Consider the following 26341-nt stretch of genomic DNA (forward strand, 5'->3'; position numbering starts at 1 on the left):
CGCCTGGGGCAGGCACAGCCGGTGTCACAGGGCAGAGGAGGCACAGACACCCCAGTGACCCTGGGATGCTGGCTCTGCCATCACGGCTCCGACATGGATTTGTTTGCTTCCTGGCGGGAGCGCCGGTGATTTACTCCCTGTGGTTTGGTTTACAGCAGAAGCACAGAGCAGGGAAGAGATGGATGTCTGTGCCAGTGCCCTTCATCCCGCTCCCTCTTCCCCATCAAGCCCACAGGCTTGGTTTGATCATCCGGCAGGGAGGGAGGATTTAATATCCAGGTGCACCAGCAGAAACATGGCATGCCATGCGGTGGAATTTTTCATCAGATCTCTGCTCCTGCAGTTTCTGGAGGGCATTTGCATCAGCCCGGCTCTGCCGAGGACCACGATGAGTTGCAGGATGGAACTGGAAGTGCTCAATGCCACACTGGACAGGGCTTGCAGCAACCTGCTCTAGTCAAAAGTGTCCCTGCCCACGAGTTTTAAGATGAGCTTTAATATCCCTTCCAACCCAAGGCATGCCAGGACTCTGCTTCTGTGCTGTGCTGGAGACTGGGCAGGAAAATGGCCTGGTGTGACCCCGTGAGCTGCCATGTCCCTGTGGGACTGGGATGCAGGACAGCGTCCCCTCGTCCCCAACAGCTCTATTCGCTACTCCAGGCTCCTTTAATCCCTGACTCCGTTCCCAGCTTCATCAAGTCATGGGGAGAAATCCACGTGGGAGCCGAAGTCAGCATCACCCGGAGGATTCCAGCGGCCATCGCCTCTGCGTGGCCAGCCGGGAGGGCGAGGGCTGTCCCCATGGCCCAGCTCGGGGATCCCGTGACGGGACCCTGCTCGGGGACACCCTGCTCAGCAGGGGCTGCAGGTGGCCCGGGGCTGGGGTCCGGGAGCTGCGGCAGCACCGGCAGCTGTGGCCAGCCCAGCACTGTCCCTGCCCCACTGCCATCCCCCGCCTCTCTCCAAGGCCCCCATCCCTCCAGCCCTTCTCCGGCAGTCCTGTCCCCTAACCCCCACCCCACACGCCTTGTCCCGTAACTCCCAGGCCCGACCCCAAACCCCAGACCGCAACTCCCGATCCCGAATCCCACACGCCCGCCCCGCCCTGGTTTGACACCCCCGCTCCCCCAGGTGGAACTTTCCTCCCCGGGCGGGAGACCATAGAGGCGAAAGGCAACACCAAAGCGGAGCCCTCCGGGGGAGGTGCGGAAGTGACAGAGACCCATTTCCTCCAATGCCACTTGGAAGAATATCAAGTTCTGGCTTTCATAAACAAACACAAGTATTTTTAAGATGTCTTAATTGTGACTGGTGGCGCGATTCTCCCCTCTGTCCCTGTAATCTGTCCACAGCCAGTCCAGGTTTCCCCGTCTATCTCCCCTCATGGTACACTCCCCCTTATTTACTCTCTTTGCGCGGCCGGATTGGGTGCGGTTCTTCCGCTGCGCCAGTTCCGTACGAAAGTGGCGTATGGCGGCTTTGATGGGCAGGGAGCCGCAGCCAATGGCGCGGCAGCATCTGCTGGCGGGCAGCCAATGGCGCGGCGGCCCGGCTGCCGGGGGAGGCGGGGCGAGGGTCCGCCAGGGCAGGGAGGGGGAGTCGTGGAATGGCGGACGGGCGGGCCGGCCCGCCCTGGTGGTAGTGAGACCAGGGGAGCGGAGGGGACAGCCGCGGACAGGGTGAGTGCGAGAGGGGCGAGCGGGCCTCCTCAACCCATCGGGCTGTCTCTTCCCGGGGGAAAGAGGCAGAGGCACTGGAGTGGGCCGCAAGGCCCTTGCCAAATAGTGAGTGTGGAGTTGGAGGCGGGCGGCGTTTCCTGCCACATAGTGAGCCGCTTCTGCTGTGGTCCTGGGCGGGGGTTTTGGGGGGTCTGTCCCGGTCTGGGGTTCCATCCCCGGCCTGACACTTCCCCAGCCCCTCCCGGAGGCCGCGGTTTGGTGCGGGGTGTGTGCCCGGGCCGGGCTGGCCTGTGGGGAATTGGGTGCAGGGGCGGCGATGCCAGAGCCCCGTGCTGGGTGAAGGAAATGTCGCCTTGGGGCTCTCCCGAGGCCTGGCCGGTGTCTGCTGTCCTGGGGTTGGCCCGGAGGTCTGGCATAGCGGGGAACGCTGGGGGACTCAGGAAACAGGAGGGTGCTGCAGGGTCCCTTTGAGGGGGGAGCAGGGGGGCTCTGCTGGGGGACCAGAGGGGGACCCTCACTTTCCAGACATTTGCTGGCCGAGTTTGACATTGGGGTTTGTGAAAACATGTCCACAGTCTGTCTGGGTGGGAGCTGGGTGCCCTCATTGAAGGAAGCCTCTCTGTCCTGCCTGTGTTCCAGCCCCACTCCTGGGTGCACCCCTCGATCTGTCTGGGAACACTTTTGAGTATGTGTGTCACCCCCTTGTCTATGAACCATCCACAGCATGTAACATCTGGAACTACTTGATGCGACCCCCTGTGGGTGCTGTAGTGTTCTTAGGGGAATGTTTGGGTTTTTTCCCTGGAGAAAGGCTTGGGGTATGGTTGGATAGTTCGGTTTAGTGCACTGACCTCCTGGTGGCCTCAAACCGTATTTCTTCTAGAGAAGAAAGAAGTTATTAGGGAATGTCCTTTTGGTTGTACCTCACTAGTGTTTAGGTTAGTGTTTGGGTTACTTTGGGATACATGTTGTCTGGAGAGAGGTGAGGATTGCAGCTTCTCCCTGTTAGCTGTCACTTGGCTTCAAGGACCTTCCTATGGTAGGGCTTTTTATTTTCCTGTCAGAATTTCACATTTGGCCTTGCTGTTTTGGTTTCTTTAGAAGCAGCAACAGAAATGGGCACCTCTCCATAGGTCAGAGCACTGGTGGGGCTGAGGGATGTGCTAATGCTGGGAGTTCAGCACTGGGAAACACGGAATGTCTTGAATCTTTCAGCACTGCAGATGTTGGTGGATGTGAAATTCTATTAATAATGATTAAAAAACTTCTGCTAAATACATCAGCTGCAGGCAGAGTCATAATTGATGGAGCCCTCTGTAACCCTCACACTTTTGTATCCTTCCTGAAGACTCGTGAGAGGGAGAAGTTGAAATTAAAAGATGTTGGAAGTCAGTTGGGGGGTACAGATGTTCTTCCCTGAGACAAAACTGATGCAAAAATATCGCTTTTATAGAATCATGGGATGGTTTGGATTGGAAAGGACCTTGAAGACCCTCATTCCACCCCTGCCGTGGGCAGGGACACCTTCCACAGACCTGGGAAGTCCCGCTCTATGGGAAGTACCGAGTCTTGTGCACTCGGTCACATGAGGAAGGACAGTAGTTATGTTTTCCACCCATTTTCAACATCTGCAGAATCAATTGCTGCTAAACACTGCAGGAATTCAAATCGCTGCGTTGCAACACTTTTCGTTCTGATTTGTCCCTTCCTGACCTTGAGTGGGTTTTGCCTTAGAAAATGACTCGTAGTTTAATCCCAAACTGAGTTAAAACTAAACCAGAGCCAACATCTCCCCATGAGAGCACAGCCAGCATGTCCAGAGAGTGGCTTTGAATCTCCTTGTGTCCAGAGCCAAGCAGGAGCGTTATCCCAGCAGTGGGGTAGAGCACACCAGGCACAAAGTTCTGGGCACTTGGGGGTTTTATTTCTTTTTTAAGGAATGTGCTTCAAAACGTGAAGTTTGAGTGACAGAGCGTGACCTGAGCTTGCAAGAGCCGCCTGACACTGATCTTGGCTCAAGCTGCAGTTGTCACTGTTATCCCTGGGTGTGTTGGTGATGGTGGGATCAGACTTTCTGGGATTTACCTTCCAAAGCCTTGATTTCTACACAATTTAAAGCCGGGAGGAGTGGGTAGAGCAGCTCCCTTGTAGCCCACCTCACATAAGGTGAGGCCTTGCTGTGCTTTTTAAGTGTGGATTGTAATAGGATAAAATTCCAGGGGTGAACTCTGGGTAAAATTTTCCCTAAACTATATATTTTCCACCGGTTCTGAAAAGAACTGTGATATTTTTTTGTCTTGTCTGGTAATGAGGTCAAAAAGTAAATGTCCCAAATTCCATTGTTTTAATTTAAAGAAATAAAACCTTTCTGAGGGCTCATGCCAGAATAAAACTGGTTTCCCTATGACTAATGTGACATACCACACAGAAATGGTGTATTTTTGTGAGTTACAACTCAGAAGGTATTTGCAGACAGTGATTCATGACAAGGAATACAACCCTTCTGATCAGTCCCAACCCAGTTTCTCAGCGTGCTTTGAATATATCTCATTCTTCAGGGCTGGTCTAGGAAAAGTTGATTTCATTCACCAAGGTTAGATAATCACTGTGTGTGGGTGGAGGGGTTAAAACTTCAGTGATTGCCTCATGTGCATTAAGTTACAGCAAGAAATCCCTCTCCTGGGTTTATTTTTTTATATTTTTGTGGTGATAGAAGAACAAAGGTTGGTAGAATTAATGTTTTTCAAAAATTCAAGTTTTCTGTGACAGATGCTAATAAAGACGATTTCAGCCAGTGTTAAGACTTGACTTTAATCCTTCTAGATAGTTTCTCTCTGAGTTTTCTGGACTCAAAATGTTCAGTTACTTTAAATGCAAGGTTTTGGGTTTGCCTCTGCTTGATTTGATAATACTGAGCCCTTGGTCATTCAGCTGAGCAAAATACGTTGCTCATGAGTCAGTCACAAACCAGGAAAGGGATTGAATAGCGATTGTGTTCACATGTGCTGTGGATAAAGTTCCTGCTGTCCTCATGCAGAATGGGACACCAGGAAAAAACACCGCCAAAAGCTCCTTCTGAGGGTTCCAGCAGCCACAACGGGCCCTGTCCGGTGGCTCAGCTCTGCCCTTGCTCCTTTGTACAGTTTCTACAACAAGTGCACAGGAAACAACCCAAAAGTGACACGCTGTGAAAACCCAGGAAGGCAAAAAGCTATTTTCCCACCCTGTCTTCTGGTGTGTTACTGTTTTCAACAACACTCTGGCTGAAATGGGATCTCTAGTAAGAAATTTGTGTATTTGAGTGTTTATTCTCACTGTGCAAGGATAAATATTTGTGAGATCAGGGCCTTAGTTACCACAGATTAACATTTATTTAAATACTTTAGGTATTTATAAACACAGGATTAAAAAAGGCGTGTGGCAATGGCTTCTGGGTAATAAGCAAATGACTGCTCAGAACAGAACCATCCTGGTGACATTTACTTCCTTTTGTATTTTTGCAACTCTGTGTAATAAAAAGACGTGTTGGCTCTTTTTTGAGGACGGGAGGCAGATCAGGCTTCATTGTGAAAGAAGGGCTTGGTAAAAGGTGATCGGATTCAGGCCTAATTCTCTTTTATATGACATTTCTTTTTCCATCTGAAGGTCTGCAGGCTTTTCTTTTCCCTGCCTGAGAGGCAGTAGGAGGGGAGGTCCCTTCCCAGAAGAACTTAAATGTGAACTTCCACCTTATTTCCTTGAGCAAGTAGTGTGAGCTGTTAATCATATTCTCCATCCCAGCTCCTTCCCCACAGTAATGGGCCTGAGAAATAGTTCATCTAGATCCTACCCTAATTCCTGAAATTGTGGGAAAGCTCTCTGGTGTTAGGTTGCTACTGGAGAAGTGGTGGAGCTCAGATAACTGAAGTGTGCATCTGCCAGGGGCTTTGATGAAGGAGTTTAAAGCACCAGGCAGCTCAATGGATCTCTCACAAGTGGGTCAGTGGTGACCTGCTCTGTTCCTTCAGTGCCTTCTCTGTCCCCTTCCACTGCAGTGTCCCAGACTCTTCCTGGGGAGAAGTGGTGCTTTAAGGGATGCTGTGATGCTGAGAGAGGAGGCAGGAGATGCCTGCGAGGCAGCAGTAGTTGGCGTTGGTTCTTGAGGGCTGGAAGTTCTGCCTGGGAGGCTGTTGCTGTGTTACTGCTTCAGGTGAGCTGTTCACAGGTCACTGGTGACTTGTTTGTGAGGTTTGGGTTCTCCTGCATTACTGTTGGAAGCAGTGCACAGTCCAGAATGGGTCAGGCACAGAGCTGACCACTAAATACGGTTTGTTCTCACTGCTGCTGTAAATCAAACCTAAGGCATGAGTTATTAGTTTGGTTTATACTGAAAGTGCTCCATAAGAACTGAGATATTCTCTTGTCTTTGCTCTTAGATCCCAAAACAATTTGGGTTGGAAGGGACCTTAAAGCTCATCTCATTCCTGTGCCATGGGCAGGGACAGCTTCCATAGGCAGCTTGCTTCAAGGCCTGTCCAGCCTGGCCTTGAAGATGCAGCCTGTGAACCCTCTGCTTGGAAGGGGCTTGTTTTTTATGAATGGTGATGAATTTATTTGGACAATTCCTTTGTAAAGCAAATCCATAAATAGATTTGAGATTAAAATCCCCTAATTGTGTAGTGAAGGGCATAAAAGGAAGTGTCTTTTCACCTAACATGATAAACATGGGATTTGTTGCCCCAGGATCTCATGGATACACTGTTCAGATGAGTTAAGGAGCTGATCAGATCTGTTTATGTAAGTGAAATCCATGAAGGACAGTTAAATGATACTGCTTATTTCCACATGGTCTTAAGGTGCCATGGGGTGCTTCAGCATGGAAAAGCAGGGAGAGCTCTTACTCTGTGCTTGCCTTGTTCCCGTGCTCTTCTCTTGCTGCATCTGGTACCTGGCCATGGTAGAGAGAGTACATGGGTATCTGGAGGCTGGCTGACCCAGCATGGCTGTTCCAAAGTCCTGTGACTTGTCTTCATTCACTGGTGCTCCCCATGTTCTAGAGTGACCTGCCTCTTTCCAAGCCTCCATTTCTCCCTGCTCATCAAACTAGGCTAATGACTCTGACCTTTTGTTGGTAAAGCAAAAGGAAAAGGATCAACAAAATACTGGAGCTTATTTACTATCATTACTGAAATGATGAGCAGTGCCACTTTGCAGCACTTCAAAGAGGCTGTGCTCATAAGATGCTGGAAGTCCCTTGAGAGAGAAAATGTTTCAGATGGAAAAAGAGGAGCGGGAGTATTCCTCACATTCTCCTCTCCTACGTGTACTCTGCTGCAAGGCATGGAGGCACTATCCCCCTTCACAGCCCTCTCCCCTCCCAGCTGGGCACTTTAAAATAGTGCTGACAAAATTTGCTGGTTTTGGTAAACATGAAACTCGCTGGTGTCACTGCTCTGAGCTCTGCATAAATTGTTCCCATGCTGTGGAGTTGTGCAAAGTATTCTTGTTGACCTATTGTATTACCACTAATAAGATTGAATGTGGTTTTAATTTCTCATTTCCTCTTTCTCTGGATGCCCTTTTCCTACTACTTTAGAGTCTTACTTTAGGTCTCTCTATAGCAAAAGTCTCCTTCTGTCGCTCAAAGAATGAACGATGCTTTGCTTTCAGAGAGCTCCGCACTGGAGGGCTTTAAGTGGCATTCAGAGGAGGCTATCAGCCACAATATCTGATGTATTGGTGTGGCTGCAGTTCATGCATGGAGTGCAAAAAATGGGATTTAATTGGGAGGGAGGGGGAATAGCGGCCTTGGCTGAATGGATGGGTGAAAGTTCCCCGACCACCCCTTAGCCCAGCAAATAGTTGGTTGAGTGCTTGCCAGAGCGGAAGCGAGTTCCCTTTCAGGCACCCTGCCTTTGTCACCGTAAGAAAAAGCACACACGCACTCATATGGGTTTGGCCTTGCAGCTGCAAAAAAAACCCAACCAGGCGAGAGAGAACCATGCACACACCCAGATCCTGTTCTTTCAATACCAGCAGCTGGGGAGCCAGTGCTTTGCTGGAGGAAAGCGTACAGCTATAAACACAGCTTGTGGAAAACCTTTACCTTCTGTCTAGGGCAGCATGAAATCGCTGGCCTCTTCCCTTCTGCAAGCTAAATTAAAAACGGCTGTAATTAACTTATACAAAATAGCCTTTTGGTTGCTATTGAGAATTCAATATTGTATCAAGGAGGTTACATCTAGGGGCTGGCTTCACATGAGGGGTTTCCATAAAGCAGCTTATTATAGACCTTGTGGTAAGCTTGGCTATAAAGGCTTGCATCCTTAGCATCCCTAATACAATCTAATCTCTCTTTTCCTGAAAAGATCAGATCAATAAAGTGATGATTCCCCCTATACTCCAATACCTGGTGTACTGCATCCAGCTCTGGGCCCCCAGCACAAGAAGGATGTGGGGCTGCTGGAGCAGGTCCAGAGAAGGCCATGGAGATGCTCTGAGAGCTGCAGCCCCTCTGCTCTGGAGCCAGGCTGGGAGAGCTGGGGTGCTCATCTGGAGAGGAGAAGGATCCCAGGGGGACCTTAGAGCCCCTTCCAAAGTCTAAAGGGGCTCCAGGAGAGCTGGAGAGGAACTTTGGCCAAGGGCCTGGAGGATGGTAGAAGGGGGAATGGCTTCAAACTGAAAGAGCAGGTTTAGGTTAGATTTTGGGAAGAAATCCTTCCCTGGGGGTGGTGATGCCCTGGCACAGGCTGCACAGAGCAGCTCTGGCTGCCCCATCTGTGAAAGTGTCCAAGGCCAGGCTGGACAGGGCTTGGAGCAACCTGGGACAATGGAAGATGTCCCTGCCCAAGGCAGGGGGTGGCATGAGATGGTTTTTAAGGCCCTTTCCAAGCCAAACCATTTTGGGATTTTATGGTTTCAAACACCCTTGAATAGTTTTGGATGGTCCAGAGCCTGGAGTTAGCACTGGAGATTACATAAGGTGAGATCACTGCTGGGCTCAGAACATGCAAACTGGAAACAGCTACAGTTTAAACTGAATATTTTTCTGCCTGTCCCAAGGAGATTTCACAGACATCTGTCACCACAGCCAAACTGAAACCTGACCCTGCTCTGTCAGACCGGGGGGCTGATCGAAACAAGTGGGGCCTTGCTGGAGTCTGCTGGAAGGTTGTTCGGTCCTGCTGGCTGCAGGGATGGAGAAAGTGAGTCCAGGGATTGTCATGCTGTTGAGCAAAACCAGAGGACTGCTCCTCACAGCTTCCTGCAGCTCTGCCTGCAAATCCCAAATGGCAGCCTGGGATCCTGGGCCGTGCCTGTGCATTGCACAGATGGCTTGTGCACACACAAACGCTGCATTCAGCATTTCTGTGGGATCAGCTGGACACTGCCATGGAGGAGCTGGGTAATCCCAGATGTGAAGCAGGCCCCTTCTCCCCCAGCCCTGGTTCCTCTCCCTACCCTTGAACAGGGCAAACCATAGGTGTGGGGAATAACTGCCTGGAAAATCCCAGATATGAGATGGCTTTTGGTACTGGTGTGATGGGATCCTGCCTGTTCTCCTGAGTTCACAGAAGTGCCCATCTTGCTGGGCTCCTGAGATCCCAAAAGCATATTCAGGCTCTTCATGTGGCATTGTGTTGATATATTTATTTTTTCCCTCCACGATGGAAAGCCTGTGTATTATTTTGATTTTATTAAGATGCTGTTTATAAACCATTTTGATTTAGGTGCTCAAGGCTGTTCTCTTGTTTTTTGTGACCAAAATCCCAGCAGATGTAGCACTTCTGGAAAATATCGGGGAGTGAATATCTTTTTTTTTTTCTCCCCCCTCATGTCAAAGGTTGACTTAAAATATTAATGCTGCAAAGATTCATTTAAGATATTAAAACTGTTCAGGCAAGAATACATGTACATATTGTAATTACTTCCTTTTTCTTACAATTAAAGTAATTGGATTATATTTAATGAGCTATTTACATTTAATAATTAAGAAAAGACTTATCTTTCCAGTATTCCCCAAGTGCAGCAGAAGGGTGGGGGCACTCAGAGCTGTGATATAATTATCTAGGCGTGAGTTGAAACTGAAAGAGCAGTTGAGCTCTATAGAAAACACTTGGAACTGGTTTGTTCCTACTCTTTCATTAATCAAAATAGTTTAGTGTGTGGCAAAGAAGGGAAGGCTGAGCTCAGCTGCAAATGAGACAGAGTTTATCTGCTGAAAAGGAAGGTTAAAATATGCTCGAACTTAACGAATAAGTCATTTAGGGGGAAAAAAGCACACCCTCTCTTTCCATATTAATTACCGAGCGCTCCCCAGGAATGAGAATGTGCTGCTGTATTGTGAGCTGGGCTTTGTTAGTGCGTCAAACACAAGCCTTTCCTCCGGCTGGGGAGGCTGGTGGGAAGCAGAGGAAGCAAAGCCGCTGCGCTCATTAGCAGGAATTCAGGCCGGGATGGAGGGAGGCAGCGCCGCTTGGTTCGGCAGCCGCGCCGGCAGCGGGGCTGGGCTTTGCGCAGGCATTCCCGCAGCCAGAGGCTCCTGCAGGACCTCCGCGGGGAGCTCTGGGCAGCAGCACTGCTTGTCTTCCCACCTACATTGTATCTCTTCTAGTCAAGACCCTTTGAAGTGAATTCGGCACTGTTACAGACTGAGGCTTGGAAAATTGTGCCCCTCTGTTGTGCCCTGGTGACCTCTGGTGCTGCCTCCTGCTCTGGGATGCTCAGCACAGGAAGGACGTGGACCTGTTGGAGCAAGTCCAGAGATTCTTCAAGGCTGGAGCCCCTCTGCTCTGGGGACGGGCTGGGAGAGCTGGGAATGTCCAGCCTGGGGAAGGCCCCAGGGAGACCTTAAAGCCCATTCCAGTGCCAAAGGGGCTCCAAGAGAGCTGAAGGGGGACTTTGGACAAGGGGGAATGGCTTCCCACTGCCAGAGGGCAGGGTTAGGTGGGAAACTGGTCAGGAATCCTTCCCTGTGAGGGTGGTGATGCCCTGGCACAGGGTGCCCAGAGCAGCTGTGGCTGCCCCATCGCTGGCAGTGTCCAAGGCCAGGCTGGACAGGGCTTGGAGCAGCCTGGGACAGTGGAAGGTGTCCCTGCCCAAGGCAGGGGGTGGCATGAGGTGGTTTTTAAGGCTCTTTCCAAGCCAAACCATTCTAGGACTGAAACCTTCCCAGGCCTCTCCCTCCATACTCCTGAAATGTTTTAGAACCTATTGTGGGTGTTCAGTACCCAAGTACACCAGAGCTACCTGTTGATTCATGCTCATGATGCCACTCTGTGTTGTCACTGACCTTGTATCCTTGCCCAAATTCTTCACAGGTTTAGTTGAGAGCATTCTGCTCCCTTTGCTGCTCCTGTTTCCTAGGAAGCAACAAAGCCAGAGCTCTTGTGGTGCTGAAGGAGTCCTGCCTCTCTCTCCTGATGTATACCCTCACAGCAAAGACCTTGAAACCTTTCTGTTCTGGAGCTTTAATTCATGTTTAATCAATAGTTCTGTATTCTGAGAATCAAATCCCTGTGACAGCTCTCTTTAATTGAGCTAAACTGCCTTTCTCTTGTCACATCTCTTCTAGAGTTTTATTTAAATGCATTTGTTCTGCCTGTATCCTAGTCAGGTATTGATAGGAACACCAGGTGACCCTCTTTGTTTAACTTGTTTTTCAGCTAAATGAATGGAAACATTAATTAGTGCAATGGTTTGTTTTGTAGGAATTAAAAAAATAAAAGTCTAGGTCAAACTGCTGGCTCTATTAGCACTCCAGCAGAAGCCAGGAGGATCTGTATGTTCCCCATTAGTGACACCCCCATCCTTCCACCCCCAGACAGATTTCTGACAACAGCTCTGAGTCCCTCTCCAGGAGAGCAGCCTGGTATTTATTCCAGCAAGATCATCTTCAGCAAAGCTGATAACAAAAAGTTTAAAAGGAAGAGCCAAATTTTCAGTCACACCTGTGCAATCCCCTTGAGGGCAGTAAATGATGATGATAATGCATGAGCCAGACAAAAAAACCCGCAGAAAATGGCTTTCTGAGCCTCTTTTGCATTTTTCAGAGCCAGCAGACTGGAGAGGGGGGGGAAGGAAAAGGCAGGGGAGGAAAAAAAGCGGAGTATTTTTACTCTGGGATTGGAGCGGGCTGGATGTTTGTTGTCTCAAGGACTCCACGCTGTACAATCCTCGTTGTGCTGTGGGATCAGGGCTGATGTTCCCAGTGCCAGAACATCTCTGTGGAAAAGGGCAGTGCTGCTCTTGCCCCACATTATTGCCCAAACAACCTCTTTCGTAACGCCGGCAGATCGGGCCTGCAAAGTTCTCCACTTGGTGACTGAAGTGTGTTATTAATACACAGAGGGGCTGTGGATGTGGATTTTTGTGATCAGCTAAGTGTGCTCTCCCAGAGCTCCTAGATTTTCAGTAGATCCTGCTTTAGGAGAGCTTTTATGTGATGGTGGGTGAAAACACAGTGTGTGCTTCCCATCCCAGCGGCTGCTGAGAGATGGTGGGCAATGTTTTCCGCTGTGCCCGGGGGGGTTTTACCCGTCCCATCTCTCCCGTGGTTTTTTGGGAGAATAGACCACTGTGAAAGGAAGCAGCCCTGCAGCTGCCCTTCACTGCTGACTCCTGCTCAGCTGCTGGCAGGCTGGGCTGGTAATGACAGATGAGCCTGTGATGCGTTTTTGGGAATGAATACTTGTTACAGCTGGCGGGATGGAGTAGTTTGTGGCATCACATGGCAGTTTGCTCTATAATTTTGCTCCCTATTGCTCGGATGCAGCACTGATTGCTGGGTCTCTCTCCGAGCGTGGAACTGGAGCATTTCTGATTGCCGCATCCCACTTCTCTGTGGCTGCATTGTGAGCTTGGATATAGCCCTGAGCACTCAGCAGAGCCTTCTGCTGATTTTTTTTCCCCCTCAGTTCTCTCTGTGTGTGTGTGTGTGGTTGCTGCTTCCCTTTCTGCAACTCTTTTGGGGTTACATAAAAGCCAGTCTCTTTCTGGCCATTACAGCTACATGGGGGAGTAGTTACTGCTGAGAGAAGCTTGAAATTTGAAGCAGAGTTGTCACAGACATTAGAAAGAACAGTCGGTCTGCGTTGGCAAGCTACTGAGTTAAGTCTTATTTCATACTGATGGGAATTTCAGATCTGATTATCTCCTTTCCCCCTCATTCCCAAACCTGCTGGTGTGTCTAGTCCCCCGATGGGCACTCCTAGAGGCGGCTCTCCAAAGCGCTTCGCTGAGGGCTTGGTCTCCTTGACTCTGCTGCCTATTTGTGTCCAGGCAGAGGATTTTGTAAGCCCTGCCGAGGCCAAGGTGGTTGGTCACCCTGATGTGCTTGGAAATCACGCCTAAATTCCCTTCCCCAGAAAAAGGGCTCTGCCCTCCTTAGGTGCTTTGTGCTACACCAGACACTATGACAGATGATCTCACTGCTGGGGTCCAGATTTATTTGCAGATGGTCCCTGATCTAAGAGGTTGTGTGTCACATTGAGCGGGGAATTACCCAGGTGACTCCCAGTAATGCTATGCTAACTGGTCAAATACCAGTGAGGAGAACCTTGCCAGATCTCTCCCTCCAACTCACCTGTTATTTACAGCTCTTTGTGTGCGTTGCATCCGCAGGGCTTGCCTTGGAGTCCTGCCTGCCTTCTCTGCACCACCACAGTGACTGTGCTATCTGCCTGCTCTACAAAAAAACCCCCAAAAAACAGGTCTGATTCCTCTCTTGCTGTGCAGTGCTGTTTTCTGCTCTGCTCCAAACCACTTGTTAAGGAGTATTTGCTCTGAGTTGCTGTTTTCAGTTGACAGAACTCGCCTTGGAAAGCAAATACTCAATCCTAAAACACCCCTGTATTGCTTCTCAATAGTTGTAATCAAAGTCTGTCTCCTTTATTGTTCCTAACAATTGTTCAATTTTACTGTGCCAGCCCTATTTATTAAAAATAGTCAATAAGACACAGCTTTGTGTGAGGGGTTTATGGACTGGCAGTTCTCATTTGAAACAGACCAATTGTACTTGATTTTAATCCAGAACTGGGATTCCTGAGTGATCTGCTGCAGCAGAGCTCATGGGGAGAGTGGTTGATGGCTTGCTGATAAGAAATCTTGGAGCAGCATGCTTATCTTGGATTTACCTCGGCTTTGCTTAAAGTGCTGGATTCCGAAAGGCAAGAATTGCAAGTCACACGTTTTTTCCCCTTTTGGAGCCTGTGTTGGGCCACGCTTGTTCCCCAGTGCCCAAGAGTATTTGCAGAACTAATTGCCAAAGTCAGAATCCTCTTAAAAGCTGGTGAGCAGGACGTTCAAGGTGAGAGCTTATTGTGGTGGGAGCAGGGTGTCAGATCAGCAGCCATGGGAAGAAGCTCTACTCGTGGATCCTGCTTCCTTGGAAAAACATGAGGCATCCAAGACCACGATGTGTGCAGTGAGAGGACAGGAGCTGTCAGGAAGGATGACAGGGAGCAAAAACCCGGTGAATCCTGGAAACAAGGTGCCAGTTGAGGCTGGAAGATCAGTAGGAATGTAGAAGCTGTGAGTTCAGCTTCCAGGGCTTTTTCATGCTCAGCAAACTTTTCTGGGCTGGAGCAGCCCAGGGCTCGGCAGCGCCTGCGTAAGCATTTTGGGAGAGGGGAAATTATGAGGCATCCTGGCAATGCCCAGCTGTAGGTGGGGCAGCAAGGGGAATGGAGCTGCGAGGCAAAGCTGGGCTTTTCAGATGGTTTTGCTTTTAGTCACTGCCATCACAACATCATCAAGGCTCTTGGAGCTTTCTGTGATTCAAGTCATGACTTGGAGGCTTTAGAGGAAGTGCTTGGGAGCAGGTGGGAAGGGTCTGGTTCAAGTGGGAGAGGAAAATCATTTGTTTCCTTATTTTTAAGAAGGTGTGAAGCACAGTGGTTGGGAGGATGAGTCTTTTGAACGTGGATTGATGCAGCAGGGTTTGTGGATTTTCCTTTCGACTCTTCCAGCCAGCAGAGATCACTGAACTTCTTTCCTCGCGCTGTGTTTCAATTTGATGCGTTTCGTTGTTTTCCATATTCATTAGAAATCTGTTGCAGAGTTTTCTGGTCCTAGAGGCGGTTTCCTTTTACTTCTCGCATACCTGATCTCCTCTTTTGTTACACTGGGATCAAGACACCTCCTCTGTGCCCATGTCATTTTTACAGCTTCTTTAAAAACAGTGTTTGCACCCCAAAACTCTACACTCCTGAAACAAATCTAATCTCCAGCGTTCATAAGCAAATGGAAACGCTTATCTTTGCCCCAAAGATAAGGATTTTCGGCCTTGCAATTCATTTAAGGTGCATCTGAATGGTAGGCTTTAGTTATAATATATGGTCTGCAGTCATTGTGTGACAGTGACTAATGCCTGATGACCCGGCTGGCCAGCCAGGTGGGGTTCTGCTGCTTGCCCTGAGCACAGAGGGTGAAGTGGTCCTGGATGGCCCGTGCTTGGCACTGCGCTGTCAGTGGCCTCCTTAATGACTCTTAAAGAATAACAGCACAAGCCTTCCAGAAAGCTTCTTTAGCTCTCTCCCTTCTTTCATTTACTGGGTCTCCTCCCTGTCCCCAGCTCATGCCTCATGCTGCCTCCATGTTTTGCATCCTCTTCTCCCTTCCCCCTTTGCTCTCATACCTTGTCCCTTCTCCACACCTGGTTTTCTGCTCTGCCTGACTCCTGCTTTTGAAATACACCACTTATTTTCCAGTCCACACTATTAATCTTTGTCCCACCTACTCACGAGGCATGAAGGTTTTACAGGAGCCCATTAGCTGTTATCTCTATCCCTGGTCTCCAAACGCCCCAGGAAAAAGCAAGGTCTTGCAGTGTTCTTGTGGGGGCATCACCTGGTTTTTTGCAGGTCCCAGATTTCCTTCATAAAATCTTGAAGCTCCTTGTCCTTCTGCTCGGAAGAGAGGAATTTTTGCTTTAAAATGCCTTTTATCCAAAAGCCGTGGGAGAGCAGGGTGGTTGTCCACAGCTCATCCTGCCCTTCCTGCCTTGATCAGCTCTGATGCTCCACAGGGTTAATTTAATCCCCTAGTTTGCTGATCCTGGCTGGGTTTAGGGGCAGCAGAGCTGTCCCCATGGCCTTGGGAAGCACTGCTGTGATCATGAGGGCAAAACTCTCCTTCTGCAGTGGAGTGTGGCTGGGAGGGTGGGGGTGGCTGCCCAGATGAGCTGGGCAATAAGGGGAGTCTTTTTCTTAGCCTTTATCTCTGCTATCTTGCACCAGTGCAAATTTGTGCTGTAGATGTGCTCTACCTTAGCTTTTCTTTTAAGAAAAGCAGTTCTCACCAATACTCCTTGCTTTTATTTCCAGAACACACTTTGAAGGCAAACACTTTTGGGGTGTCTGTATACAGGCAATGTATTCAGAGCCTTTTTTTGTTGGTATTTGAGGCACTGCTCCCGTTTTCTGCCCTGTTTTCCCCATCCTTGCAGAGATCAGTGTTTCCTGCATTTATCTGGCCATACTACCCATCATCTTGGGGGTTTTTTTGTCTCCTCTTACACAGGAGGCTCACATCTCATCCCCCACTTCCAGGCTTATTTTTCCTCTTGCTGTTTTCCTTCTGTCTGTCCTCCACCTTGGAAGGTTTCCAGCCGGGCTGTCCACTCCAGCTCTGCAGATCCCACCGTGTGTGCTCCCTGGCCGAGCCCTGGGGAAGCACAGGGGAGAGGCTGGATGCAGGCAGCCTGCAAATGCTGCCTTGTTTATGAGAACTGCTTCTTGGTGCAGACTGCAGTCTGGGGGGAGCTGGGAAAGTTTGTCTGGCATGAAGCACTAAAGCTGACAAAAGATTGTAGGGCTTGGGCTGGAATCGATAAAACACGGGGTGTTGGGAGGGGAAGGTCAGAGCCCTTCCTTAGTTCACCCTGTTCTTTAAATATCCCAGCAGTTACCAGTGGCTGCAGCGGACACGGGGAAAAACAACACAGACTCGATCTTCAGAGGGTCTTGCTTTTATTTATTTGGATGCAGATCTGGCTCCCCTCTTCCGTAAGGTGTTCAGTTTTGGGGACCCTTTCAGTGCAGACTGGTCTCGTGGCAGGAGGTTGGAACAGGATGAGCTTTAAGGTCCTTTCCAACCCAAATCATCCTGGCATCCTGAGATACTGTGAAATCCCTCGTGTAGAGGCGTTGCAAAATGGTAGCAACCTACATCTGCTTGTCTGGGAGATATCCCAGCGCCCGGTGCTGCGGCTCTTGAACTCCTCTGCCTTAATGGGTCAAATTTAGCAATTCAAAATCTGGCTTCTGAGGTAATTAGGAGGGATAATGCCCACTTCTTCCTCTTAACACCCTGATAGAAAAGCATCCAGGAAGGACTCCTGGACCTCAAAGATAAGCTGCCAGCTGCCACAGAGACTATCAAAGGGTGGCTCAAAGTCAAGAGCAAACAGCTGATTTTTTATGGTTCTTGGGTTTTTGCTGGTGGTGACAGGAAGCCATGTTCCCCAAGCTGTTCGCTTCCTGTTTTATTTTTACACCCAGCCCGAGCAGATCCGCATGCCTATCACATGGGAGCTGCCTGCTTCTCTTGGGTTGTTCCTCAGCTGACCTAGAAAAGTGATTCTTTCCCCTTCTAAATTAATCAAGAACTTGGGATGTATTTGCTTTCACTTAGTCCTAAAGATTTCAGGCATGTACGATGCCCCTTGTAGTGAGCTGGTCGCACAGGTTTCCTTCTCCCTCTGAGAGCTGGACAATCTGGGAGGGAGCTGTTTGGTGCTTCAACGTTTGGGCTTGTTAGCAAAGGAGATTTTTGTTACTTCAGGGCACTGACCTTCACATAAAAGCATTCTTTGTCCAAAGCGTAACTTCTGGACACTTAGGTTTTCTTCAGGTTTTTTATTTTATTAGTTTTTTTAAGAACTGGAAGTTTGTCCTGCCTGTTGTACAATCAATCCTGACTTGTTTCTGAGCGTACTCCAGTCCTGCATCCTGATTAGAGCTCCCTCAACCTTCGAGTGCTCTAGCACAAAAACAATGGTCCAGTGTAAACCTCATCCCCAGGGGATTTCCCAAGGGAAGAGAAGTGCAGCCTGCAGGATAAGGAACAGTCACCAGAAAGTTTCCTGGTCAGCTGCAAGCGCTTCCTGTTGTTCCAGGAGAGCCTGTGTGCTGCTCCAGGAGGGAGGCACCACGCGTGCTTTGGCGTGCTGTTTGTTCTTTCTTTTTTTGTATAGTAACATCTCCTGTCTTCATCTCCGTGGTTTAAGCAACTATTGATTGCAAGTTCGAAATGTTTCTGAAGAGGAACTCGTAAGAGTCACGCCAGGCGCTGGGTGGGCGCGGGAGGCAGGAGCCCTGCCCGGGCAGCGGCTGGGCAGGAAGGGAACAACGGCTGCGGCGTTGCCAGCAGCACTGGGAATGTGGGCGAAGATGTGGAGCTCTCCATCTCTGCCTCTGTACCTGGGCTGGTGGGGCTCTGCTGTCACTGCAAATCAGAGAACAGGAGGATCTTTATTTCTGGTGAACCAGTTTTCTCAGGGTGGGGAGGGGGGAAAGAAGGCTTATAAGTAAAGCCATTTGAGAGCAGGAAAAACGAACACCATGGCTGTGGTGTGCCTGGAATTTGCGGTTGAGTAATCCTTTCCTGTTTCTTTTTTGGGTTGTTTTTCATCTTTCAGAACAGTGCCTGAAGCAGGTCCACCATGCCGTTAGTAACGAGGAACATTGAGCCAAGGCACCTGTGCCGTCAGACGTTGCCTAGCGTTCCGAGCGAGCTGGAATGCGTGACCAACATCACCCTGGCAAATGTCATTCGACAGCTGGGCAGCCTGAGTGAGTACCATGGCGAGCCTGCGCGTTGCCCTCAGGAGTCGCTACTGCTCTTTATTTAGCTCCCTTTCTACTCTCGTGTTCCTATTTCTCCCCCATCTGCCTTCCCTGGGTAATGCTAAAATGTTTTCCTAAAGAAATCTGATGCTAATTTCATATCCCTGGTCCCACTGCCTTCCTATCTAAGAGAAAATGGGGAGGGGGGTGTGTGTATGTGTGTGTGCATGTGAGAGGCTGCAGTGAAACTGCAGATGGAAGGATGGAGCACAACTCGGGCTTGTAAAATGGGAGGCTCTCAGAGCAGGCAGGATCTTGTGTCAGAGAACGTGCCTGTAATTGCATGCGCTACTAAATGGAGCTTGACTCTGTTGAATCTACACCATGTCAGTAATCTTACTTTTAATGAAAGATAATGAAAGCCCTCACACAGAAGCTCCTGTTTGCCCCTGCTGCTGTTGGTTGTGTTGTGAGACCCAAAGACCCGCCCGAGCCAAGTGGTGCCTCCAGAGCGTTGGTGGTTTGGGGCTGCTCACTCAAATGGCAGTGTGAGCTGGAGCAATGCCTGGCACAGCTCTGCAGTGGGCTGACCTGTAGCCTTGGAAAAGCTGGAGGGAAAACGCAGGCCTGCGTGCCATAGGAGAAACGAAGAGTTAATTGTGGTCTCTCCGGGATGACTCCATACTCTGGTGAAATGCTTTGGGTTCTGATTAACCACCTTTGTCCTTGAAGCGAGACTTTGATAATCAAATTAATCTATTGTTCAGCTTCTCTGGGGTGTTTTCAAGCCCTTCTGCTTGCTCTGCAAAGCAAGCCCTTGTCTTCCGCCATGTGGCAGGCAAAGTTTGGGTGCAGCCTCTTTCCAGCAGTGCAAAGCATGGCTGTCACTGAAATCTGGGCCCGTGTTTGCTGCCAGTCTGTGTCACATTCTGTTGGGTTGGAGAAATGTCACTGCACAGGCGAGACCAGGCTCTCTGCTCGTGTTCAACTGGCCCTCGTTGTTCATTTGTTAGGTCTGGTAGCCAAGATGGTTGTGGAGTGTGAATGAAATCCATCTCGTGCATGTGAAATGGTGAGGAAGGAGGCAGTAAAGCTGTGCAAAGCCCAGCTGCAGGGAAAGCTCATCCCTGTTCAGAGACATGCTGTGGGTTAGTGTGACAGCCCTGGCCAGATCCCACAGGTTTAGACCTTCTTTGCACAGATATTCAAAGCTTCTCTGCTTCTGAAGTGCTGGGAGCCATATCACAGCCTGGTTTCTTCTTCGGGAAGGTACCCTGGGAGCTGGGATGTGGGGAGAAGGTGTGAGCTGCTGGACCAGTCACAGGTACCTGGGGAGGCAACTGAGGAGACGTGCCTCCTGCTGGCACTTGGTGTGAGAGGAGAGCAAGGCAGGTGGGAGGGAAATGCTGAGCACCATCCACTTCCCTAGAGTCAGCAGTGTTTTAAATAAAGCAATGTTTAGACTGTGCTTGCACCCAAATGACCAAACTCCTGCCCCCTGCCCTTTCCTCTCTGCTCCGAAAAACAAATTCTCTCTCTCCTTGTACCTTGGCTATTACAGGAACGTAGAGCAGGTTCAGTAGGCTGTGACAGCCCTGTCAAGTGAATAATCTGCCATGCCTGGTGCACCACAGGCTCTTTACAAAGATGCAAACATAAATCTTGTCAAACTTTCATATTCCAGTGAGTTTACCCTTCGTTACTATCGCAGCTGGGAGCACTTTGTATAAGTCGACTGCGTGGTTTTGTGTGATTTTACAGAATCCACAAGCTAAAGATGGAAGGACCTATTAAATCATGCCGTCTGTCTTCTGCCAGTGCATGACAAAGATAATTCTGATTGTAAGCTGCACTTTTGCAGTCAAAGTAACTAAACTAAAAAATTAATCTCCGTTTTACCCCATCTAAAAGTGTTTGTGAGGCTCAGGCAACGTGTGAGATGCTGGCTGATAACTCCAGGTGCACTTACACAGGCAAGGGAACACAGACCATCTCTTCTCTCTTCAGGGTCAAACCAGTATAAAAAATGCTGTTACATATTATTTTATACTTGAAATATACTTTGCAAACCAAAGACCTAATTTTTTCCCTAGTGCTTGTTGCAGTTCCTTGTGAAATTCAGAAATGTTTTTCACTTCTTGTGAAAGTAGAAACGAAATTACAAGTTTTCTTTTTTTTAGCTGTTACTGGAAGGTTTCACATTTTCCCACAGATAAATTTTTACTCTCTTTGGTCAGATAGGAGAGCTGGTCTGTGCTGATGTTGAAAATGGAGATTGCTTCATGAAACATGGCTACAACAAGAGCTACCTGGCCCCTAGATCTCCAAACATAAAATCCTTCTCATGAGTTTGGGTTTGTTAATTGAGTATATGTGGAGTCTGCATTGTCTGGGAGGGTGGAAGGAAGAGGTCAGTTGAAGTTAACCTTCAGCATTTGCTTTCTACAAACACTTGGACCTGGCATTGCCACCAAAAGGGGTGGAGAAGTTGAATTTTAACCTGGCTTGTTCCCCGTGCTTGGCAGTGTAAGGAGATCTCCTGGGAGCAGGAACAAGGAGTTGATACGTTGGGTTAGATAGCTGGGAGTGTTTGTGCAGCTGGGCTTTGGGGGATGCCCTGGCCTTGCCTTGTGCAAGGGGCACTTTGTCTCTCTGACTCTGTAGACAACCACATTTTCCAAAATTACTGTTGAAATTAGACTTCCAACTGTTTTTTCTTTCCTGAATGTCGGAGAGGATCTTTAGGAGTAACAGATTCCAGAACAAACTGTTGACCATATGATGATGCACTTCAAAACCAGACTGCTTATTGGGAGCAGCCTTGTACTCAGCAGCCGTGGCTGGAAATGTTTCCCATCAGTGGGAACACCACGGGCCCGTGTCTGCGGTCCGTGCCAAGTCTGCTCTGCTCCGCGCTGTCCTCAGCGTGCTTGGGGCTCCCTGTCTTGGGTTGTGCCCGGGAGCAGAACAAAAGGACAGGACTCATTGGAAGTTCTTGGGTTTCTTCCAGGTCTTCTACCCTACCTGTGGCCATCTCTTGTTGCGCTGTAGGTTTTAAACTCCTAGGGACAGGGCTATGTTTTTGTTACTCCTGTAAGTGGTGCAGCTCCTGATCTGAGCCCAGATAGGCTCAAATAGCCCAAACCATGGATGGTGCATGTCAAAGCAGCCCACTGGGTAGTCCAGGCTGTTCCAGAGAGAATGTCCCTGATTGAGAAGTTCCCTTTTGGTTTTGATTTAGAATCAATGTGAATGCATCAATTTTTCAGACACTGCCACCTGAAGGAACACCAGGGTCAGTGCTGTCAGCTGCAGTTTCAACTCCAGGTTTGGGATCCAGGACTGGGTCTGCTCTGCACTTTCAGAGTGATTTGAGCTTGTAAATATATGCCAGCTCCCCTGGAGGCAGGCCTGCTGGAGACTGGAGGCCTTTGAGATTCTCCAGAGCAATAAAAATCTAACTGCATTTCGTTGTCTAATAAACAGAACAGCAGAGAATCTTAAAGGACCTTCAGATCCATCCACATTCAGACCAGTGTAGTGTTGTCAGCCCTCTTTCGTTTGTTACTTTAATAGACTTTAAAGTATGTCTCAATTGTTTCCTTAGTGCTTGAAGATCCCTTGAAAATGTCAGGTTTTGGGGGAACAAAGCGCTTTCTTCCTGGATGTTAAACTAAGCCCTGATAAACTTGAAAAGAAGAGTGGTTGCTTCTTTCTTCAAGAAAACAAGCTGGGAGACTGAGTATGGTCTGATGTGGTTCATAAGGGTAATGTGGACTCTTTAATATTGCAGGTAAATCTGCAGAAGACATATTTGGAGAGTTGTTTACTCAAGCCAACACCTTTGCCTCTCGGGTGAGCAGTCTCGTCGAGAGAGTTGACCGCTTGCAAGTCAAAGTCACTCAGCTGGATCCCAAAGAGGAGGAAGGTAATGGAGTGGAGCACAGGCCGAGCATGGTGGAGGTTCTCCTTGAGTCAGCATGGTTGGTTCAGCAGCGCAAACCCAGTGTGACACTGCCGTGGGTGTTGGAGTGTGTTCTCTGGAGCTAAGAGGGGCGGTTTCCCTGCCTCCCAGTAGAGCACTTGTGGACAGCCTTTTTGGCTTTGCTCTTCAGTGACTCTCCATGTGGGAACTTGCACTCCAGCAGTTGGGTGGCAGTGGATGAGCTGCTTGAGCTTGGTCACAGGGGTCTCAAAGCCCATGGGCCCTCAAGGGAGAGCTGTGTTGATGGAGAAGTGGATCTTGGCAGCACACTGGAGATTCGATGGGTTTCCCAAGGGATCTGTGGGAAAAGGAAGCTGACCTTAAGAACTGTAAAGCATGCCAAGAACTCCAACTGAAATGAGATGTTCACTGCTTGGGTTTCAGTGTCATTGGCCTGGGTCAGGCTGTTCTTCACTTGTTCTCTCCTCTTCCTTACAGTCTCCTTGCAAGGCATTAACACCAGGAAGGCCTTCAAAAGTTCTACCACTCAGGACCAGAAGCTCTTTGACAGAGATTCTCTCCCTGTGCCTGTGCTTGAAACCTACAGGACCTGCAATACCCCTCCACCTCTCAACATCCTCTCACCTTACAGGTAGGGGTGCAGTACCTTCTTGTGCCCTTGGAGGGAAGAACCTCTTCCTCTCAACCTGCTGGGGAGGTCCTTTCCTGTCCTGTGCTGGACTGAAGTAGCTGTTTCCACTGGGAAATTGAGTTGCTTAACAGATCCACCAGGAGATCTCTGTCCTTTGGATTATGTGAAACTTTTCTTTTGAGGTGATACAAATGAACATACTAGAAAATGATCTCTTTGGTTTTCTGCTGTCACTTGTGAGTGCCTTGGGGCCAGGCGTGGCTGGCACTGCAGAACCATGCTGGGTGTGCTGCAGATGAGGCATTTTCCTTGTGCTCTGTAGCCCAATGGCTCCTTCCAATGCAGAGTGTTCACCTGGAAATGGGTGCAGCAGGTTGCTGGTGGTGCTTCCTGTGGCCTCCAGTGCCTGGTCTGAGACATCTGGTGGGACCTACACTGGCTGTGTCACCAGTTCTGAGCAGTCTCACTCTCATTCCATCTTGTAGGTAGTAGAAGTAAAGGGGGTCAGAATCCAGAGACTCATCCCACATCCATAAATACCTTCTGAGCAGGTAGAAAGTAATTACAGATAGCTGGAGGCAGCTGTCTGCTGCCAGACGCGGCTGCACTGCAAAGTGGGAGGAGAGGGAGTCTGTGTGCGCTCACTCAGGAGCTTCAAGGACGCTGCTGGGCTGATTTAGGGTTCCTGAGCTGGAGGAGGAGTTTTTTTCACACCAAAATACAGCACAAACAAAAGGGAGTTAAAGTGAGAGAGACCTGCTGCTCTCCTGGTGATTGTTCAGAGCGGTTGAGCTCTTCAGGTGCTGAGTAATGGAGGATTTGGGTGAGGGCAAAAGGAATGGGATGTGGGAGAGCTGGGGTGGCTGAAATGGGGGTCTCTTCCTGTTCTGAAATGGGGGGCAGAGGCAAGAACAGCACTTGTGACCATTTCACTGCACTTTTAAACTGTCATCTGAGATAGTGCCTTGTGTTTCCTTCAAAGAAATGTGTGATTTGATCCCTGTCTGTGTGGTTTTTTTCTTCTCCCTGTTCCAGGGATGATGGCAAAGAGGCGCTTAAATTCTACACAGATCCTTCATATTTCTTCGACCTTTGGAAGGAGAAAATGCTTCAGGACACCAAGGATATCATGAAGGAAAAGCGGAAACATAGGGTGAGGAAGGGAAGAATAGGAAGTGGGAAGTGTTAATAAATTTTGGACTCTAAATTTGCTATCCAAAATTCAAGTTTGCACTTTTGGACTCCTGTGGGATCAATTCAGTGAAGTTTTTATCTGGCTTATCCACATCCTTGTTAATTAAAAGAAGAGAACAAAGATACCTCTAATTATTTTTTCCAAATGCCACTGTCTTCGGCCTTAATGTTAAATTATATAATAGCATAAAGGATGTAGTCTTAACATACTTTATTTAGCTTTTGAGCAACTGGAGTATTAAGCATGAAAACAGATTGTGATTCTTCAATGAAAAATAACAAAGGACAGATTTAGGGTGTGTTAGAATTCTGAGTGAGGCCATCTAAAGCTTAGTTCTCTGTGGGCAAGTGTCCATATTGCACCCCAGAACACTGAACACCATCAGGGTGAAGGTGAGATTTGGGCATCTCAACACAGAGGCCAAAACCTAAACTGATGTGGGAAATCAAGTTTTTACTCTGCCCTCAAGCTTCTTATGCCAGGGAGTGATAATGGCATTGTGTCTGGGCTGCACTGGGCAACTTGCTGTTGTCTGGCATTTTTTATGTTGTCTGTGCTCCAGCTTTTTTATATGGAAGATCTTTGGAGAGTGCAGCAATCAGGAAAGTAAACTAAAGATCCTCTTTGAGAATGTGTCTTGTTGTAACTGCTCCAGGTCTGTCCTGTCCCTCTCTATTCCCAGTAAGTTTAAAGCAAAATAAAGCTTGTGTTTAATTCCTCCTCTCTTAGAAAGAGAAAAAGGAGAATCCAAACCGAGGAAATGTGAATCCACGGAAAATCAAAACCCGGAAAGAGGAGTGGGAGAAGCTGAAAATGGGACAAGAATTTGTTGAGTCAAAGGACAAGCATGGTCCTGCTGGGTAAGCAGGTCTGGGGCTGGGTGATTGGGATGCAGTTCACCCTGCGCTGCAGCTCCTCCAGATCCACGGATCGATACTGCCACTAATCAGATTCTCCAAAGTAAATCCGTCTGCTGATTTAAAATTTGCCAAATAAATCAGGGAACTGCACGGTTGGAACAAGGTGGCAGGAACGGCTCTGGCTGCTCTCGCTGCCTGTGGGCACAGAGGTGTTGGGAGCTTTGGCTCTGCCCCACGGCAGTGCCCTTCCCTCACACCCAGCAGAGGGTGGCATCTCAGTGCCATTGTGTGATGGCTTTGTTACTTTTCACAAATGGCTCTTCACACCCTAAAGTTGAGGCGGGGGCTGTCCCCATCCAAGTATTTCAAGCTACAGATCTCTCTTTAGCACTTCTGGCTTGGGAATTCATTTAACTTTTGACACCAGCAAGGCTGCAAGCAGACCGAATTCCCCACAATGCTCTTCTTCCTTGCAGCTTCCTTTCATATAAGAAAAAAATCTCTCTTTAAATCACACTCTACAGCTAAAAATAAAACTTGCTTTTAGTTTAATAAGAGAACAGGTTTGGTTTCTAGCAGGGGACTTGAGCAGCACAACAGCACCATTTTCTTGCTCCTCTCTCTTCTCATGTGAGTGTGTTCTTGCATTTGGATTCACTTGGGGTCCAGAGCCCCCAAAAATAGGGTGGTTTCCCCTCCCCACAGTGACATGAGTCCTCTGAAGGCGTGAGAGTCTCTTTTTCAGTATTATTCCAGCTTTGAATCCTTGTTTTAATGGCATTGCGGTTTCCATTTTGATATTCTTGAGCTTATTTTTTGGCATATTTGAGTATCTTCTGTTTTTGTCACTGATGATACTCAGTGTAACTGCAAGTTCTTTAAGTCCAGGTTTTAAGAAAAATGCATTTATTCGGGTGTTTGCTTGTTTATTAAAATATATACTCTTGGTCTTCTGGTGTGCGGTAACCATAAACAGGGCAGCACCAGAGCAAATTTTAGCCAAAGAATTACATAGAGAAAACACATACAGGTGTATGTGGTTCTCCAAATAGGATTCTGTGAGAAATAAAGGTGTTTTATTAATGATGTAAAATCGTGGACTGATTTGAGTTGGAAAGGGCCTTAAAGTCCATCCAGTTCCATCCCCTGCCATGGGCAGGGATGCCTTCCACTAGACCAGATAGCCCCAAGCCCTGTCCAGCCTGGCCTTGGACACTTCCAGGGATGGGGCAGCCAACGTCTTTGGACAATTTTATGGGGAAAA

At 48.7% G+C, this 26341-nt stretch overlaps 1 protein-coding gene across 3 annotated transcripts in view; it reads left to right on the top strand.

Annotated features, from left to right (window-relative positions):
- The first annotated feature begins 1555 nt into the window (after positions 1 to 1555).
- WASF2 (WASP family member 2) overlaps positions 1556 to 26341 on the top strand; it is a 32046-nt gene continuing 7260 nt past the window's right edge. The window contains exons 1-6 of one of the 3 annotated variants that reach the window (XM_063418768.1): positions 1556 to 1679; positions 18298 to 18451; positions 22239 to 22373; positions 22869 to 23022; positions 24058 to 24175; positions 24947 to 25077. In XM_063418768.1, coding sequence (XP_063274838.1) covers positions 18322 to 18451; positions 22239 to 22373; positions 22869 to 23022; positions 24058 to 24175; positions 24947 to 25077 — 668 coding nt within the window. In that variant the 5' untranslated portion in view covers positions 1556 to 1679; positions 18298 to 18321. Of the gene's footprint in view, positions 1680 to 17779; positions 17930 to 18297; positions 18452 to 22238; positions 22374 to 22868; positions 23023 to 24057; positions 24176 to 24946; positions 25078 to 26341 lie in introns of those variants that run through there. The other 2 variants (XM_063418769.1, XM_063418767.1) reach the window with 2 other exon arrangements.

Source organism: Prinia subflava, chromosome 24 (assembly GCF_021018805.1).
Source record: "Prinia subflava isolate CZ2003 ecotype Zambia chromosome 24, Cam_Psub_1.2, whole genome shotgun sequence".
In the NCBI taxonomy this organism is placed as follows: Eukaryota; Metazoa; Chordata; class Aves; order Passeriformes; family Cisticolidae; genus Prinia; species Prinia subflava.